Genomic DNA, 17,092 nt, shown 5'->3' on the forward strand with positions numbered 1-17,092 from the left:
CTTAAATGCTCATTCTTTGGTACCGAGATACAGGTTTAACAGAAGATATTCATTATGTTCTACATTTCCAGTTGGTGGCAACTGAGTTTGCAAATCCTTTACATTCAAAGGCCTTTGGGGGGCGGGGGGTCACGTTAACCACGGGACCCCGCGGCATGGCTGCAGAGCAGGCCCCGCAGCGACGGAGGCAGGGACGGGCTGTTCTATTCATTTGACTGTCAAACGTTCTATTTCCCTGAACTTCCAAAACAGGAAAAAAATTGTGCTTTTAAAAATAAAAGTTCATTCCTTTGCCTACTCTTCTGAAGAAAAGAAATGCCTCCAGGAACAGAACAACATAAAATCGAGGGTCGGGGATCGACCCCCGCCCTCCTGCAGAGTCCGGAAGAGCCTGGAGGTGACTTGCTCCTTTCTCGTGCTCCCAACTGACTACCTGAGCACGCCCATGTCCGCCCACCAGGCCACGTCCGGAGGCCCTCTTTCTGAGAATGAGGTTCACTTTGTTCTTTCTTCTGCTTCACTCTTGATAACCAACAGCAACTTAACTTTTGAGAATGCTATTAAAAAAACAAAAACAAAAAAAAAACAACCCTGAACTACATTTATTATTTTTAGAAACTAAAGTATGAAAAGAAAGGTTCTTTGGGAGGAGGTGTATCACCTTCAGCTTCACTAACCTGGTGTAAGATGGCTTCACACACACGCCCCTACCTTAAAAGAAACAAAGTACATAAAACAGGAACAGTCTGCTTTTCTTGGCTAGCAAGCCACAGCCGCTTCTTCTAGGAACAAGAAAAGATGCTGAACAGGATGATAAACACACTGAGGTATAAAAGGAGAACATAGGAACGTTCTCTGTTGCAGCATTAAAAAAAAAAAAAAAAAAAAAAAAAAAAGATTTTTTTCAAAAAGATCAAGATCACAAAATGCAATCTAACCCCATAAACACAGTATTCTCGAGAACACAAATAATCTATAATTAAAGCATTTAAAATCCTATTTTTCTGTTTTATACTTTTTTTGTTTTTTTTTTCTTAGTAGTTTTTTTTCGTGTTTCCTTGGCTCAATCTACAGAATACTAGCCCACCACACATACCCAGTGCCCTCCCAGTCGCAGAGGCGCGAGGCTTGTGCATGTCACGTCCCACGGAGGGAAGAGGGAAACGTGAACTCCACTGAGTGAGGGTGCGAGGCGGGCAGAGGACCTGCTGGAGAAGGAAATGTGAAGATTTATGAGGTAGATAGAAATTATCACTTCACAGGCTCAATCCCTGCAGAAAAGATAAGTACATTCATCTGTAAAAAAATAAAGATGAGGTAGGACTTAGGCAATGCTGTACTTTTCTTGTTCTCTTTAAACAAAAGAAAAAAAGAAATTTCCCTGAGACTGTTTCTTCTTTGAAATTCAAAAGGGGGGAGAGAGAGAGAAAGAAAGAGAGAGAGAGAGAAAGAGAGAGAGAGAGAGACATGCACACCCCAAACACAGAAGCCTAGAAAATGTGATTAGAAGATGAGGATTCGATTGTTGCCAAAGTCGACCACGACGATCATCCCATCGGGGGTGACAGCGATGCCGGAAGGGCGGTCCATCTGCCCAAAGCCACTGCCCTGAGCGCCAAACTTGCACAGGAAGCTGCCGTTGGACTCGAACATCTGTACCCGGTGGTTCCTGGAATCGGCCACAATGATGCGCCCCTCCTGGTCCACGGCCACGCCCTGCGGGCGCAGGAACTGCCCATTGCCGGTGCCCTCTGAGCCCAGGAAGCGCGCCGACTGGCAATCGGGGTGAATGACCAGGAGCCGGTGGTTGTTGAAATCAGTGACTACCAAGTGGCCTTCGTGGTTGAAGGCCACACCCCGAGGGGAGTCAAAGTGCTTCCAGAGAGCCCCCTCGAAGCCGTACTTATTCAGGAAGACTCCATCAGGCCCGAACAGCTGGATCCGGTGGTTCCGAGTGTCAGAGACCAGGATCTTGCCCTCCGGATTCACTGCCACATCCCAAGGGTAGTTGAACTGCCCATTCTTGGTTCCCTTCTCGCCAAACTTGAGGAGGAACTGGCCCTCGAAGGTGAAGATCTGGATTCGATGATTGTCCTTGTCAGCCACCACGATCCTGCGGGAGGCATCACAGGCCACCCCGGCTGGCCGGTCGAACTGCCCGGGTCGGGAGCCCAGGGTGCCAAATTTGTGATGGAAGGTGCCGCAGGGCTTGAACACCTGGATGCGGTTGTTGCTGCGGTCGGCGACGACGATGTAGCCCTCCTTGTCCACACTCACGCCCCAAGGGCGGCAGAGTTTGCCGTCACTGTCACCCTCGCTGCCAAAGCTCAGACCGGGCAGCCCGATGCCCACGTAGCTGCGGCCTGACTTGACCACAACCTTGAAGGGGCTGTTCTCGATGTGCTGGTTGCACAAGGTGACCGAGACCAGGTGCTCGCCCTCCAGCTGGGGCCGGTAGCTCACCACGTAAGTCCCATTCTGCTGATCACTCACTTCTGCCCCAAACAGGTTGCCATCAGGGCCCAGGACCACAGCCGACATTAGGTCGCCTCCCGAGAGACGAGGCTCCCCGTCGTGGTCGTAGCCAATGACAGTGAAGCTGGCCACTTTACCCTGGAGGGCCCGCTTGAGGCCATCACCGGTGGCCTTGGTGAGTGGTGCGAAGGCCCCGCTGCTGACGAAGCCGAAGGACTTGACAGCAAGGTACAGTGCCTGGTCAGGGGGCGTGAACATGATCCGGTCGTCCTCCTGGGGCTGCAGGAGGCTGCGCAAGGTCTTCAGCTCCTGCACCTGGGCCAGCATGCGGTCTCGGGCCAGCAGGACATCTAGTGCCCTCCCCTCCTCCAGGACCTGCTGCACGGCGCTGATGGTGCTCTCGAGCTTGTTGAGGTTCTGCCGCAGCTTCTCCACCTGCAGGTACAGAGACTTGGCCTTCACCTGGCGGATCTTCTCTACCTGCAGGACAAGGTGAGAAGAGGGAGAGAGGACACAGAGGCTTAGAACTGAGCACAGAAAACACACACCTTGACACGAGGCGGGGGGAGCTGCAGGCAAACCTGAGCTGAGGGGCAATCCCCAGAAACAACTGGTCTGCACGCTTTCACACGCGGCAAGGTCCAAAGTGAAGGGGGGCAGGGGCGGCGGGGGCGGGGGAGAAGGCCAAGGAACTGTTCCAGACACAGGAGATGACTAAAGAGACATAACAGCTAACTGCGACAAGTGATCCTGTATTGGGGGAACAGGGCTACAAAAAATACTATTGGTGAAATCTGACTACTGACCGTAGATTCTATACTAGTATAGAATCCAATCAAACCTCTTGATTTTAATTATGTGATTAGCTAAGAGAATGTCCTTGCCCAGAAGAAATAAACAGTTAGGAATTTAGAAAATAGGGCAAAACATAAATAACTGGTGAATCTGGGTAAAGGATATATGGAATTCTTTTATTAGTAGTATCTGCAACTTTTTCGCTGTTAGGAATTAAATAAAAATGAAAGTTAAGAACAGACATTTACTAACTATTTACTGAGCACCTACTTTGGGCCAGGCACTGGAGGTACCCAGGGACCAAGAGGAAACGTGGTTCTTGCCTTCGTGGAGGCTACATTTTAAGCCAGCGCACAGGGAAACACCGCAAGACAAGTGGCGCTGGGTGTGAAGAGAGCAGAAATGGGACAGGTACGTGCAAGACAGAGTCTAGGGAAGCGGGGTTTAGAGTGATCCCAGCAGGGGAAAGAGCAAGTTCAAAGACCCTGGAGGTGGGCACTTGCTGGAAGATAAATTATAGTTTTACAGAGGGCGATGTGAAATTTATGTTCTTTTTTATATTTTAAAAATATTTTATTTACTCTTGGGGGGGGAGGGAGGGAGGAGAGAGAGAGAGAGAGAGAGAGAGAGAGAGAGAGATTCACTAATCGGTTGCCTCTCGCATGCCCCCAACTGGGGACCTGGCCCGTAACCCAGGCACGTACCCTGTCTGGGAATCGAACCAGCGACCTTTTGGTTTGCAGGCTGGCACTTAATCCACTGAGCCACACCAGCCAGGGCAGATTTCTGTTCCTATATAAATTATGCAGACCATGCGCTGGGGAGGCCAATGAGGAAGGAGAGACCAGCAATCGCCCAGGTGAGGGGTAACGGCACCTTAGGCAACAGAGGTGATTGTGAAAGTGGAGAGAAAAGGGGCAGAAAGGATACCAGAGACTGAAATGTCTTGAAAGATAACCCCCCACCCATACACACACATCCACGCGCGCGCGTGAATAAGACTATGCAGAGAGAAAGAGAAAATGGATTTGGTGAGGACCTAATTCAAATTACACCTCCCCTTTTCTCCTCTCCTGATCTCTCAAGATCAGGTTTTAGAAACTTTCAACAGGGAGCCCAAATGGCCAAACACAGCAAATCTGGAGAAAGGGGCCCTCTAATCTAAAATGCTGTATCAAACACTGATTCTGAACTGCTGTAATAATGCCTGCCTGTGAGATTCGAGATTCTCAAACCACAGTATCTGGGAATGTGATTTCGTCTGACCAATGAAACAGCGTCATCTCTTCATTCCTTTGCATTAAGTAATTAAAAGTCCTCTGATTTTAAGCGGTTTCTTCTATGAAGGGAATACACAGGTCACCCAGCTGTATCGTACTGTTGTGCAGGATTGTAGATTCTGAGTGTGCTATTGATCTGAAAGCTACAGAAAGCCCATTTCAGAATAACAGTTCACTGCTGGGAGGCCTGGATTTTAATCGGATTTTCCCTAGGGAAGTACTGGTGTGATTTTTGACCCATTCATATGCTTTTTTTGTCTGTCCAGTCTGGAAGTAGGGCACGCATGTGCAGAGAGGGCCTTGGGGGACAGAGCAAACAGAGGCTTTGTCCTTTAGTCTTGCACTGCACCAAACTCCAGGCTTTGCCTCTGACCCCTCAGAGCTAAGAAGGTGGTTGTAGCTAACCAACAGGAAGCCAAGTCCACTGCAAGTTTATAAGCCACAAGAATGAAAGGTGCCTTGACTGGTGTGGCTCAGTGGACTGAGTGCCAGCCTGTAAACCGAAAGGTCGCTCGCTGGTGGTTCGATTCCCAGCCAGGGCACATGCCTGCATTGCAGACTGGGTCACCCACTGGGGGCGAGTGAGAGGCAACCAATTTATGTCTTTCTGACACATTGATGTTCCTCTCCTTGTCTTTCCCTCTAAAAATAAACAAAATCTAAAATAAATAAGCGTATGATTTGATGAGTTAAAAGAAAAAGAAAGAAAGTTATATCCAGATACATAAAAGCGGTTCCCTGGCACTCAACAATGTTTTGCAAAAAAAACAACCAAACTCCACAAAACATTGTAACAAAGAGTTGCCCAGGTAGAGACAAGCAGGAAAAACTCTGCTGGATGGAGGCAGAAAAATTAGTAAGTAATAAAAGAGAGGGGGGACTCCCCCATGACTGGGGGCAAGGTACCACAGCAAAACACCAAGATAAATGGGACTGAGGTGTGTCCAGAAGGAGCAAGCCCATTTTGGAGGAACCTGAGAATGAGTTTTTAGGCAAGTAGAAACAAAGTTTACTGCACCAAGAAATTGACCCTTTTTCCAAATGTGCTGTCTCCCAGAGTAAAAACATGCTCTCCATTCAGAGGACCGCCTGTAGAAGAGGACGTGAGTCAGCCTCACAGGAGGGCGGATGACTGAGGGGAGATCGGCAGAAACACACAAAGGCCTTTTCATCAGCAAATCCAGAAGAGCAAGTTTGTGGCCGAGCTCACCGCAGAGCTCTCAGGTTGCAAGAAGTGGGCCCCTTTCAGTTATAATTAACATTCGTGGGTGGCATGAGGCTGACAGACCATGGGGACATCGCAGTGCCTGAACACCATGTCGGGGACACAAAGGTGCCTGACTAAAGTAGGTGCCGAATTAAACCTTGGACTTTTTTCCACCAACGGAGTCTTTCTCTTCTTGTCAAAGACCAACCAGGCCATAGTTTTGGAGGTCAGAAGCAGCAGGAAGCTAACTAAGTGGGAAATGCAAAATCCAAGGTAGCCTCCCGGAGACCATTTTCATCGGTATGGGTCACCTTCACAAATCGAGCCGCCACATCCACCTTTGCACAGGCTGGATGATGGAAACAAGCATGCGTGACCTCAGTGCATCCTTCTACATCAGCTGCGTACGGGGCCTTCCTTGGTGTTCTGAGAATGTAATGATCCTGGAACTGGCCCGCGCACAGGCACAGCACCCTCTTCCCTCTGAAGGGAGATAGAGGATCAGAGAAGAAAAGGCTGGGATGGTGAGTGGGGTGGGGAGAGCCATGTTCCCAGCTGATTTTTATCTAAACAGCACACCAGTGTGCTCAGCACTCTTTCCTGCTCCAACAGGAAGAAAGGGCACACACTCAGTGCCCTCGCTCGTGGAAAACTGCCTTTCCACCAGGGTTCAGGAAGTGCGACCAGCCAGGACACCAAAAATAAGGATGTTTCCTACCAGCCTGCTTTCATAACAACGGCTGCGATTGTGCTCTCTTTCTGCTTCCTTTTGAGCATGTGTGCGATAGAAAACTTGGGCCTCCTTCCAGTCTTGGTACCCGACTACTTCTGAAAAGGCTTCTTGTTGTTTTACTGCCTGGAGAGCACCCACAAGGGTTCCAGGGACCCCTCAATTTTTCTGCCAACGGAACTCTGGAAAGGTACCAAGTATTCTAAAATTAGAGTCGGGGCCCAGGGCCTGCCGCATGTCCGAGGAAGAAATGCTGGCGGGCGGAGGAGGCCCCGACTGGGGCCGGGGCCGGGCCCGCACCCTCCGTTACCTTCCACAGCAGCTCGCACTCCCGCTCCTCCAGGGCCTTCTTATGCCTCGCAGTCACGGCTTTGACCTCTGACTGCACCACCTTGGCCTTCATCTCCACCTGTTCTGCCACCGTCTGGGCCTGCTCGATGCTCAGCTGGGAAACAAAAAACAATCGCATGGCATTAGAAGGACCTTCACTAGCCTGAGACGAAGCATTTAGGATTGTCCCCCTCTCCCCGCCCAGACCTGAAAAGCGAACACCCTGGGCGCCCAGCCTGCTTGATTTACTTCCTTGGAAAGAAAGCAGGCACTTAGGGAGAGAATGGCATCTGTCTGACATGTAACTGAAGGAGGTGCTGGCAAGCGCCGGATTTCTTTGTATGAGAAATGGCACCTACGCAGTGAATGTCAGGACTATTAAGAGATACTCTGACACAGTGAAACCACTGTAGCTGGGTCACAGCTGAGAACGGGGGATGAGGATCAGATGAGAAACGTGCTTCCCCCGGCACACGACCAACTTCCCACAGACTTTCCAGCCTCACTCCCTGCGAGGGGGAAACCCCGAAGGCTGGGCACATCCCTGGGGGAGAGCACACAACAGGCTGCAGCCCAGCGGTCATCCATCACCTTCCTGTCAGGTCACTTCCAGCCGGAGCCGACGCCGAGTGCATACTGGGAATACTGGTCACCTAAGAAACTGTGCCCTGCGGTCAGGGACCGTCTACACCCACCACACGCCCCATCCTGTACCACCAGCTCTAGTAAATCAGCCAGTTTAATCAGACGTATTATTGTTCATAAAAAATTAATCCAGACAGAAGGCCTCGTGTTTTCATTAATATTACATGACATGTCTTCAAAAGCCATAAGGATTTCTTTGAGATACTGAGGTATTAAATCAGGGATTCCAAACTGACTGCTGAGGATGCAATAGTTTTAGAGCAGGTGTTCCAGACCAGGGGGTCGGGCACTGTCTCGCTGGTTCATTCCCAGTCAGGGCACATGCTCACATCAATGTCTTTCTTTTCTCTCCCTCCCCCAAATCTAAAAAAAAATAAGTAAATAAATTTTTTAAAAAAGTGTTTGGCCTCAGGAAATGATTACAGGTGACCCACCATCCGTGCACCCTGGACCGAGGACTTTCCGGAATATAGAACACATCTAAAACTGGGACAGTACTGGGGAAACAGGCTGACGGTCAACCTAGGAGGCAGGTAGCCAGGTTCAAATCCTGGCTCCGCTTCCTCCTCATTGAAAGGCCGTGGAATAGCTCCTGGCCTCCAACCTTGGTAAAGGGGGACTGTGGGGAAAACGCAGCGGGAGGCCTCGAAGGGGCTGCCCACGGCACCTGACACAGGTTACTATGAACGGTTCTCGGGAAACGCCGCCAACAAAAACGCAACCCTCCTTTCCCTCCATCCCACTTAGCTGCCATCAGACAAGCAGGATCGTGTACCTAGGCCCATTCACACTTCCTGCTTTATTTTGTTTTTAAATTGTGGCAAGATACCTAACATAAAAGCTGCCATTAGTGAGACCTAGCTCAGTCAATGCTGTGTAATCTCCACCACTGGCTCCGCTGCGCTTTTACCGTCCTCACACTACTGTGCCCAGAAAGCAGTCACCTTCTCCTCCACTCCCTCTCCCCCAGGGCACCCATCACCTATGGAGTCAAACAATCTATGATCAAGCTTATTTTTATGATTACAGTTCCAGCTACAAAGCTGGAATTCATTCAGTCATTTAACGCTCTCCCTCTCCCCAAAATAAAACTGAGGCCCCTATTTACAAAGTTTAATCCTCTTGGGATGGCAGGGGAGCCGCCCCCCACAATGCACCTTGCCTGCACCACCCACAGCTGTAGCTAACCGCTCACTGCACACTCTGCTCCAGTGCCTGTGAGGCCCAAGGACCCACTGAGCTGATCACGCAGGGCACTTGGGTGGACCTGCATGATTTACAGGCTATCCAATGCCTGGAATGCCTTCTCCTCCAAATTCACCCTGAAGTTCAAAAACCCAGCTCAGAATCTACTTCCCTCATGATGCTGAAAGTGAAGGACAGCTTCGTACCGTCTTTCTGCGCCATCTTTACAATCCTATCCCAAGTGTCACTACGTTTTAAACTAAGTGGGGGCTAAGGACATAGCCACTGGCTTGTAATATGAACAATCATCTATACATTTTAAATTGGCTCACGTCTACAGACATAACCGTGTCTCTCAAGGCGCTAGGTAACTGTACTGGGTTTAATATTGCCCATTTCACCACCAAATTCAGGTGCATATGAAACCTCAGAATGTGGCCTTAGTTGGAAGTAAGGTCTTTGCAGATATTAAGATGAGGTCATCATGGACTAGGGTGAGCACTAACCCACCAACCTATCCACGTAAGGTCAAATGGAGACAGAGACATGAAAGGAAGACAGGCAGAAACTGGGGGCTGCTGGCAATCGCCAGAAACTAGGAAAAGGTAAGGAAAGAGTCCTTCCCTAGAACCTTCAGAAGGAGATGTTCCTACAGACGCCCTCATTTTGGGCTTCTAGCTTTTAGATCTGGGAGATGATAAATTCCTATTGTTTTAAGTCACCCAGCTGGGGATCTTTTGCTGTCGCAACCCTAGGAAACTAATACAGTTGCCAACAAACGGAAGCAAATGAACAGATCCCAATTATCCCTAAGATAAAAATTTAGAAGGAATGGCCAATCAAAAAGTGTGAAGTGTGCATTTAAGCAAATATCATCATGGGGTTATTAACAGATCTCAAATATCACAGGTTGTCAGTCAAGATTCATTCAGAAAAAGAGAAACTTCCCTAGACATTAATACGGGGACAATGTAATGGAGGGAATCTGGTTAAATAAGAATTGGAGAGGTGCTAGGACAAAGGGCACACTGAGGATTATAGATAGGGAGTAACTTCGGGAAGCAGCCACCACCCCTTGGGCTAGGAGAACAAAGAGAAGAAATCGGGGTTTGTCCAGCTCATTCTCACTGAGGCATAAGCTAGAAACTGGAACCAACTTTGGCAGCCAGGGTGGAAAAAACACCCCTGATAAGAACAGGAAGTTAAAAAGAAGAAACAAGGCCCTTCTTCCCACTTCCAGGTCCGTGGGATGAAGTGAGTGCCGCAGTCGCAGCAGCCCCAGCACTGGGTGGCAGCCGTGTGAAAGGGTGGGAGAGTAAAGCACTAATCAGCGTGCCCTGTTTTCAGATGGGTTGGTTATTCGTTAGCAAAGGGCTGGTGTCCAAGTCAAAATCTGACCGACACAACCAAGCCCATGTCCATGTTTCTTAATGTTTCCTCAACGGTCAGCAGAGAGGCAGGCTGCTTTCTATTCATACCAGTGTTAGATTATTTAATAAACTGATTTTCAATTTAAAAGGGAAAAAAAATCACAAGAAATGGAAATAATAGGCTCACCCTCCTGCAGGGCAAGAACTGGCCGGGAGGGCAACGACCTCCCCCCCTTTGCTGGGGGAGGGGCAGGGGAGGCGTTTAACATATGACTCTCTACTCACCTCTCCCTCTACTGTCTCCTAGCCAAGGCTTGCCTTCCTCCTGTGCTGCCAAGTTCCTGCAATCCCCCGGATCTGGAACATTCTATTAAGAACTATTTCTTCCACCTCCATTTTTCAAACAGGTGGAAAGGGTGAGAAGCCCTTACTGCAATGTCCCCAAGCATTCAAAGATAATATCAAACCTGTGGTTGCGCGTCATAAAAGCCCTATGTTACAGACAAAATGGACCTTCCCTCTCCAAATCGTACACGATCCGGTCAAGCACTGCATTCCAAGATGTGCAGACCAGGACCTGCTGAACTAGTTCCCACTATCAAAAGCAGGGCCTTTGAAGGAGACAACAGGCAGGTGGGTTGGGGAAAATGAACAGTGGGGAAGGAGCTGGGTAAACTCTAAAAAGAGATTCACTCTTTGCCATCAAAAAACAAAAAACAGCAACAAGCATGGGGGGCTTGGAAAAAAAAATGCTATCATCTTCTAAACGTTCAAGAGATCCAACCAAACATTTGAAATTTGAAGGTCTCAATCTGGGCAGACAAATCAGTCAGTATATGCCAGCTGACCCGAGTGATGGTCACTTCGTACCGAGGGGCCTGAGGCCCTACATCGGCTTCCTAGGGAATAAACAGTGCAGGCAGCGATTAGTGATGTCTGCCATGGAGGGTTCCAAGGGCCTGAGGGCTGCTATTTAAAGGGTCCTGATAGTCAGAAAGTAATAATAATGCCAATATATCACTCATAAACTCACAGGCCACCATACCAGATATGGAAAATGCTGTAGTGCACCCTAAATATAATTTTAATCACATTTAATGTCTTTGAAACAGATTTATCCTAAAATATTCAATAGGAATTTTCCTTTATGAGTTGTACATGAAATAAATGTGTAGCTCACACTCAATGGCATCTTAAATGTGATAAAATACAGTAATTAAAGAATCAAGGCTCCGTTACATGGAGAACAACTATATTCCTGCTCCTGCTTATGATTATCTCCAAGTAACCTGTGCACCTTATAAAATCCTCTAGTTAGCTAAGTGACCAAAATGTTCTATTTGTTGGATTTTCAGGAAAAGTCAATGTGGTAAAATGTTCTAAAAAGCAGTAAAACAGAGGTACACTACAGATGTCTTCCATGCTTTCTTTGTTGTACCTAGACCTTCAGAGTAAATTCCCTTTACAGGACTACTTATTGATAGAATTAATTGAAGGATTTACCTCTGGGTGCTTTTTTGAGAACTAACAATCTTGAGCTAAATATAACCAAACTGTGATTCTTTCAGAGTTACAGAGTTGGAACTGTGGTTCAGTCAGCTGTACGTCCAACACATGTGATTTAACACTAGATTAAAAAAAGATAGTCTTCAATGGGGGAGATGTGCCTTTCTTTGGGGTCCTCTTCCCACCCAGAAATGATTTATTAGACGCTTACACAAAAACTAATCTTGAACATTAGTTGATGAGAAGACGGATGGGAAGAATATGAGGTGTCCAAGACAAGATGACCTCGCTAGGGAGGCTGACATACACACGCTGCATACGGTACTGGGCTGCTTACTTACTACAGGAGAGCAGCCCATGTAAATCTCAAGCCTTCTGGCACCAACACAAACATATAGACGTGGATCAGCGGCGTAATTTGGGGTCCAGAGGTGCCTGGAAAAAGGCAAAACACCAGTCTGCTGAGCCTCCCGTGAGTGTGTATGCGCTTCAACTATGTAGGGGACACTAATAAGACAAATGTCCCTGAAGAAAGGGAATGGAGTGTTTGAAAAAGTTTTTTCTAAACAAAAGCTGTTAAACGGAAATTAAAACACCCCTTTCCCCATATTGTACTGAACCCAGGCACACTGTAGAATATATTCTTGGGATACCAATACTCATTTAAAGGTGGTGTAAAGATGGTAAGGACTTCCATCTCCCTGCTGATTTGGCTGCCTAGTAGTCTTTACTTTTGGGATGTGTCAAATGCTCATTCCTTTGGTCCAAAGAGAGCACCCTCTCATAGAGCCTCCAGCTACTGTGCCCAAGGAGGAATGAAGGAAGCCAGGCCAATCATGGGCCCTTCCCTAGGATTTTACAGTCGGATGTTCCAGCCTCCTCCCCTCCCAACCCAAAAGGAGACCAGAGGGTAAAGGAAACCCATTCTTTCCCTTAGAGTGGCAAGCCAGACAGTGCAGACCCGAAGAGCTCTGCCACCTAAGCCCACCTCTCTCTGCACTGCATGGACAGGCCCAGGTCCCCCAGCAAGAATGAGGTTACCATAGAGAGGGACAGAGCTGAGGGACTGCTGGCACCGAGGTCTGCATCCTTGGACACCTGAAGCCTGACCCATCAATATTCTCCTTCCCAGTCACCTGAGACTATTTATCCCCTTTTAGACTGTAACGAAGAGTCCTAATTAAGACAGCATGGGAAATTTTTTAATTAGGTCATGGCATATTAAAGTTCTTTATCCACGATTCTTTTTTCTACTCCTGTTTGGGGGGGGGGGGAATGTGTTGGCAGGGGGACACAGCATGCAGCTAGCGAGAACACCTGCCTCCCAAAGGAGAAACAGCGTCCCTTAGTTTTGGATCCAAACTGCAATTCTTCCGTTCACTACCAATATGCCCCTGGCAGGTTACTTGAGGTTAACCTCTTTGGAGCAAAGTCTTCTCTTTGCAAAATGGAAAGAATGACGCCCACACCATACAGGCACCACTATGTGCATGAAGTACCTATTTCAGTGCCTGGAACAAAGCAGAAGGTCAGTAAACATGTCTGTGAATTCTTGCTGACAAAGAGGGAAGGCCTATGGTTAAGCAGATCTGGCATTTTGTTCTTCCATTTCCGTATTTGTAATAGGAAAAAATGTTTCCTTGACCTACTTCTTGGGATAGTGTGTTTTAGTTCACAAGAGATAGTAGCCATTCCCAGCATTCTTGGTGGCAACTTTCCACCATGGCAAGCAGAAGCATCTGCAGGTTAGTCTACTGAGATGCTAAAGAAAAATAGGAACCAAAATAATACAAGAAGTCTAGATTAACTGAGAACTTCATTTTTTTACAACTTAAAACAATTATGCTTAGCCCTGAGCAGTCAGTGTGCCTCAGTGGGTTGGGAGTCATCACGGAAAGCAAAAGCTTGCCAGTTTGATTCCCGCTTGGCGTGTGTACAAGATGTCTCTTTCCTCGCTCCCACCCTCTCTAAAAATAAATAAAAACAACAACAACAACAAAATATGCTTAGTCATTAAGCTTGGTTCTCATTTGTGTGCTAAATGGTATAATATCTGTATCACTCGTTTTAACATGAAGAGTGACAGTATTTAACGGGTAGACAAGGCATGTCCAATAATGGAAATCAGGAAAGGATACGGCAAAGAGAACTGGTTGTGTAGAACATCCATTTCACTTCAGTACTGTACTGCTACTGACTTACTACTGATATCTGATTAAAAGTAACAGAAACTCTATCTTATTTAAGGGTACAGTGAGTTTGGATAAAACGCCCTTGCAACTGATATTGGCCATGACATTGGGTTTTCAGCCAATGAATGTGTTTTGCAAGACTTCTGGGAGCCCAGCCCTGGCCCAGTCGTTCAGTTGGTTAGAGCATCACACCAACACACCAAGGTCTCCAAGGTCTCAGGTTCAATCCCTGGTCAGTGCACATACAAGAATCAACCAATGAATGCATCAATTAAGTGGAACAAATCGATGTTCTTCTCTCTCCAAAATCAATTTAAAAAAAAAAAAAAGACTTATAGGAAATCTCTGTAAAATAAGGGGGCATATGCCTACTTCCTTTCAGTTGGCCAGAACATAGATGTAATGCCTTGTATTCCAGCAGCCATTTGGGGCCCAGGGATAAAATGTCAACGCCGAGGAATGATGGGATGTAGCCAAAGGATTCTGCAATCACGTGTATCCTTTTTTAATAGGAGAGGTTAAAACCTCGAATATTTATTTAAACCACTACTTTTTTGGAAGCAGAGTGAAGGACTGTTACTAGCTGCTAAATTCACTTCCTAACCCATCAAAACAAAACCTTAATCTATGACAGAAAGCAGATGAGTGGCTGCTAGAGAACATGGGAAGAGAGAGGGAGGCCCTGCCCCACGGATTACAAGGGAAACTTTTGCCGGTAACAGATATATTCATAATCTTGACTGTGATGTTTTCATGGATGAAATACATATCAAACATGTGGTATACACTTTCAATATGTGCAATTTATTGTCTATATGTTTTCTTAATAAGTATCTTTGCCTCAGTCCCATCTTAAAATACTACTAGTTCACTTTTGACTCAAGGTGCAACCATTTGTTATGCATTGCAAACCAAATACCATGCTTTGTTATTTTACTGTGGTGTTTTACCTTTTTGGTTGTACAGAAGTTGTACATTGAAATATAACCATGGTTTAAAAAAAATAACACTATTACCAATATTTCTGTCTACTTCCACTTGACAATTTCCCCAGGCACTGTGTTCTGGTTCTGCATAATTTTTCCTGAACCAACTTCTCTTCAGAGTGTTCTTGTTTTGCTTTAACGCTGTATGTATTTTTTAATGTGATCACAATTGCTTTATAAATTTAAGTGGCTAAAAAAGTCCTTACACCAATTGTTGGTGATTCATAGCCGTGCAACAAATACCTTCAAAATGCAGGGTGCTATCTTGGAGGAGATTCCCAAAGAAGGACTGGTTACTCCCATGTTCAAAGCTCTGGGGTTTTATCCAAAACATGTTCTCCCACCCACAAAGAGTAAGCACCATGCTTACTGTTTATCCAAAATAGTATTCTGGTGTCATTTTAAATGGATCACTGTTGAGGCTAAATTTACTGAGTAACTGGATTTCCCCCTGTCTCAGGTGTGTTTTTGTCTCTTTCATTCCTTTATCTACATGTCTTCCTGTTTTAATTACTTTTATGATCTTTTCCGAGTAACTACCATATTTTCTAGTTTGTGTTCTTTTAATATGCCGACGTATCCACCTTTATTTCCCTTTCAATACTTTCCTCCCTCTTCTCGATGTAGCCCTTTAATCTAGCGAGGTTCTAATTTTGGTGTTTGTTATGATCAATTTAAATCTGTTCCTTCTCCCTCCTTCAGTGCCCTTTACAATTGGCTCAATGCCTTTTCTTTTCTTCTATTCATTTTCATTGAATTTACTGGGGCGATATGGGTTAACAAAATTATACTGGTTTCAAGTGCACGATTCCACGACATTATCACCTGTACAATGTATTGTGTGTTCACTACACCATGGTTTGATATCTTAATTGTCTTTAGTAGCAAAATAAAGACTATTTCTAGCATAGCTACTGTTGCTTGGATCTGCCATTTTGTTAGTACAAATAAATGGCTCTTAAAAGCTCCCAAATGACACACTTAATATATTAACATCATTTAGAGCAAATAAACAAATCTAGACAGTTTCTTAAATCAGAATCTCTTCTTACCCTGTGACTAGAATAATTCAGTGTTTTTGTTTGTTTGTTTTTTAAAGGAAGGAGGGGGCCCTGGCTGGTGTGGCTCAGTGGATTGAGTACTGGCCCGTGAGGCGCAATATCACAAGTTCGATTCTCAGTCAGGGGCGTGCAAGAGGCAACCAACTCATGTTCTCTCTCATACATTGATTCCTCTCCCTCTTTTTCCCTCCTTTCCCCTCTCTCCAAAAACAAATAAAATAAAAATAAAAATTTTTAAAGGAGCTGGTTTTATGTATATTTTCAAGAAACATCACTTTTTTAAAATCATGTTAATTGACTACATTCCTTCCTCGTCTGATGTTCGCATTAAGAACAGAAAACAGTCTTTGTACCATCTCTGTTGGACTCTTTCATGTAAATGCTATAAAGTGACAGCGTAAGGACTATGTGTTTGGGCCCTTAACATTCTGACCAACTGCATGAAGCAATCAGGTGTACGAGGCAGGCCCACTCAACTCAGTGTGTTATTTTATTGGGTTTCACCATCATGTCTTTACCTTGTGGTGTAGGGACATCTCAAACTTTCAGTGGCTGTCATTCTGCCCCCTGCTCAGTGACCAAAGGAGAAAACACTTGCATAGTCTAACACTAATCTATGAATCTCTTTATATACGTAAAAAGAAAGGCATACCTTGTGCTATATCCTGGCTGCTTTTCCCAGTCTTTCCAGATATACTTTAAAAATGCCACTTGGAATTATCAGGGACTGCGCCTGAGGTCCTCCAAACAGTGCTCTCCCGTAACACTGCAGGTGCTCAGCTAAGTGTCTGCTGAAGACAAGCAGATTCTTCCCTATATTCTCACTCACTTTCTTGGACCTGGGTTCCTTCCTTCCTTCCTCCCTCCCTTTATTTTTAATGCCTGTCTGAGGATATGCTTATTCATTTGAGAGAGAAGAAAATGGGGTGAGGGAGCACACAGAAAAAGACAGACATGGCTGCCTCCTGTATGTGCCCCCACTGGACTCTTAACCCACAATCTAGGTATCTTCTCTGACTGGGGATCGAACCTGCAACCTTTTGGCATACAGGAGGATGCTCCAACCAGCTGAGACACCAGTCTAGGACTGGAATGGGTTCCTTGTGTGGGGTCAGGACAATCAGAGCTATGTGTCCAAGAAACTGAGTGAGAATGGAGCAAAAACTTCTGTTCAGACAGAAACAGGTGTCCAATTATACCCCAGATCTTCAGATTACTGGCTGAATGCAGGTTTTAAAGAATTATAACCAAAGCCATGAAAGGGTTTACATACAGTTACACAAGGACTTTCTAGGGAGTCTTTAATAATCTACACAGTTGATGTTCAGCA

General features: G+C 46.2%; 1 protein-coding gene across 1 annotated transcript in view; it reads right to left on the minus strand.

Annotated features, from left to right (window-relative positions):
- Positions 1 to 1,503: 1,503 nt before the first annotated feature.
- Positions 1,504 to 17,092, minus strand: part of TRIM71 (tripartite motif containing 71) — a 60,916-nt gene continuing 45,327 nt past the window's right edge. Inside the window, exons 3-4 of the mRNA XM_054595122.1 lie at positions 6,798 to 6,932; positions 1,504 to 2,955 (exon numbers count right to left, since the gene is read on the minus strand). Of these exons, the coding sequence (XP_054451097.1) occupies positions 1,504 to 2,955; positions 6,798 to 6,932 (1,587 nt within the window). The remainder of the gene's footprint in view (positions 2,956 to 6,797; positions 6,933 to 17,092) is intronic.

This window comes from Pteronotus mesoamericanus, unplaced genomic scaffold (assembly GCF_021234165.1).
Source record: "Pteronotus mesoamericanus isolate MK-2021 breed Mesoamerican mustached bat unplaced genomic scaffold, CSHL_Meso_final scaffold_54, whole genome shotgun sequence".
NCBI lineage: Eukaryota > Metazoa > Chordata > Mammalia > Chiroptera > Mormoopidae > Pteronotus > Pteronotus mesoamericanus.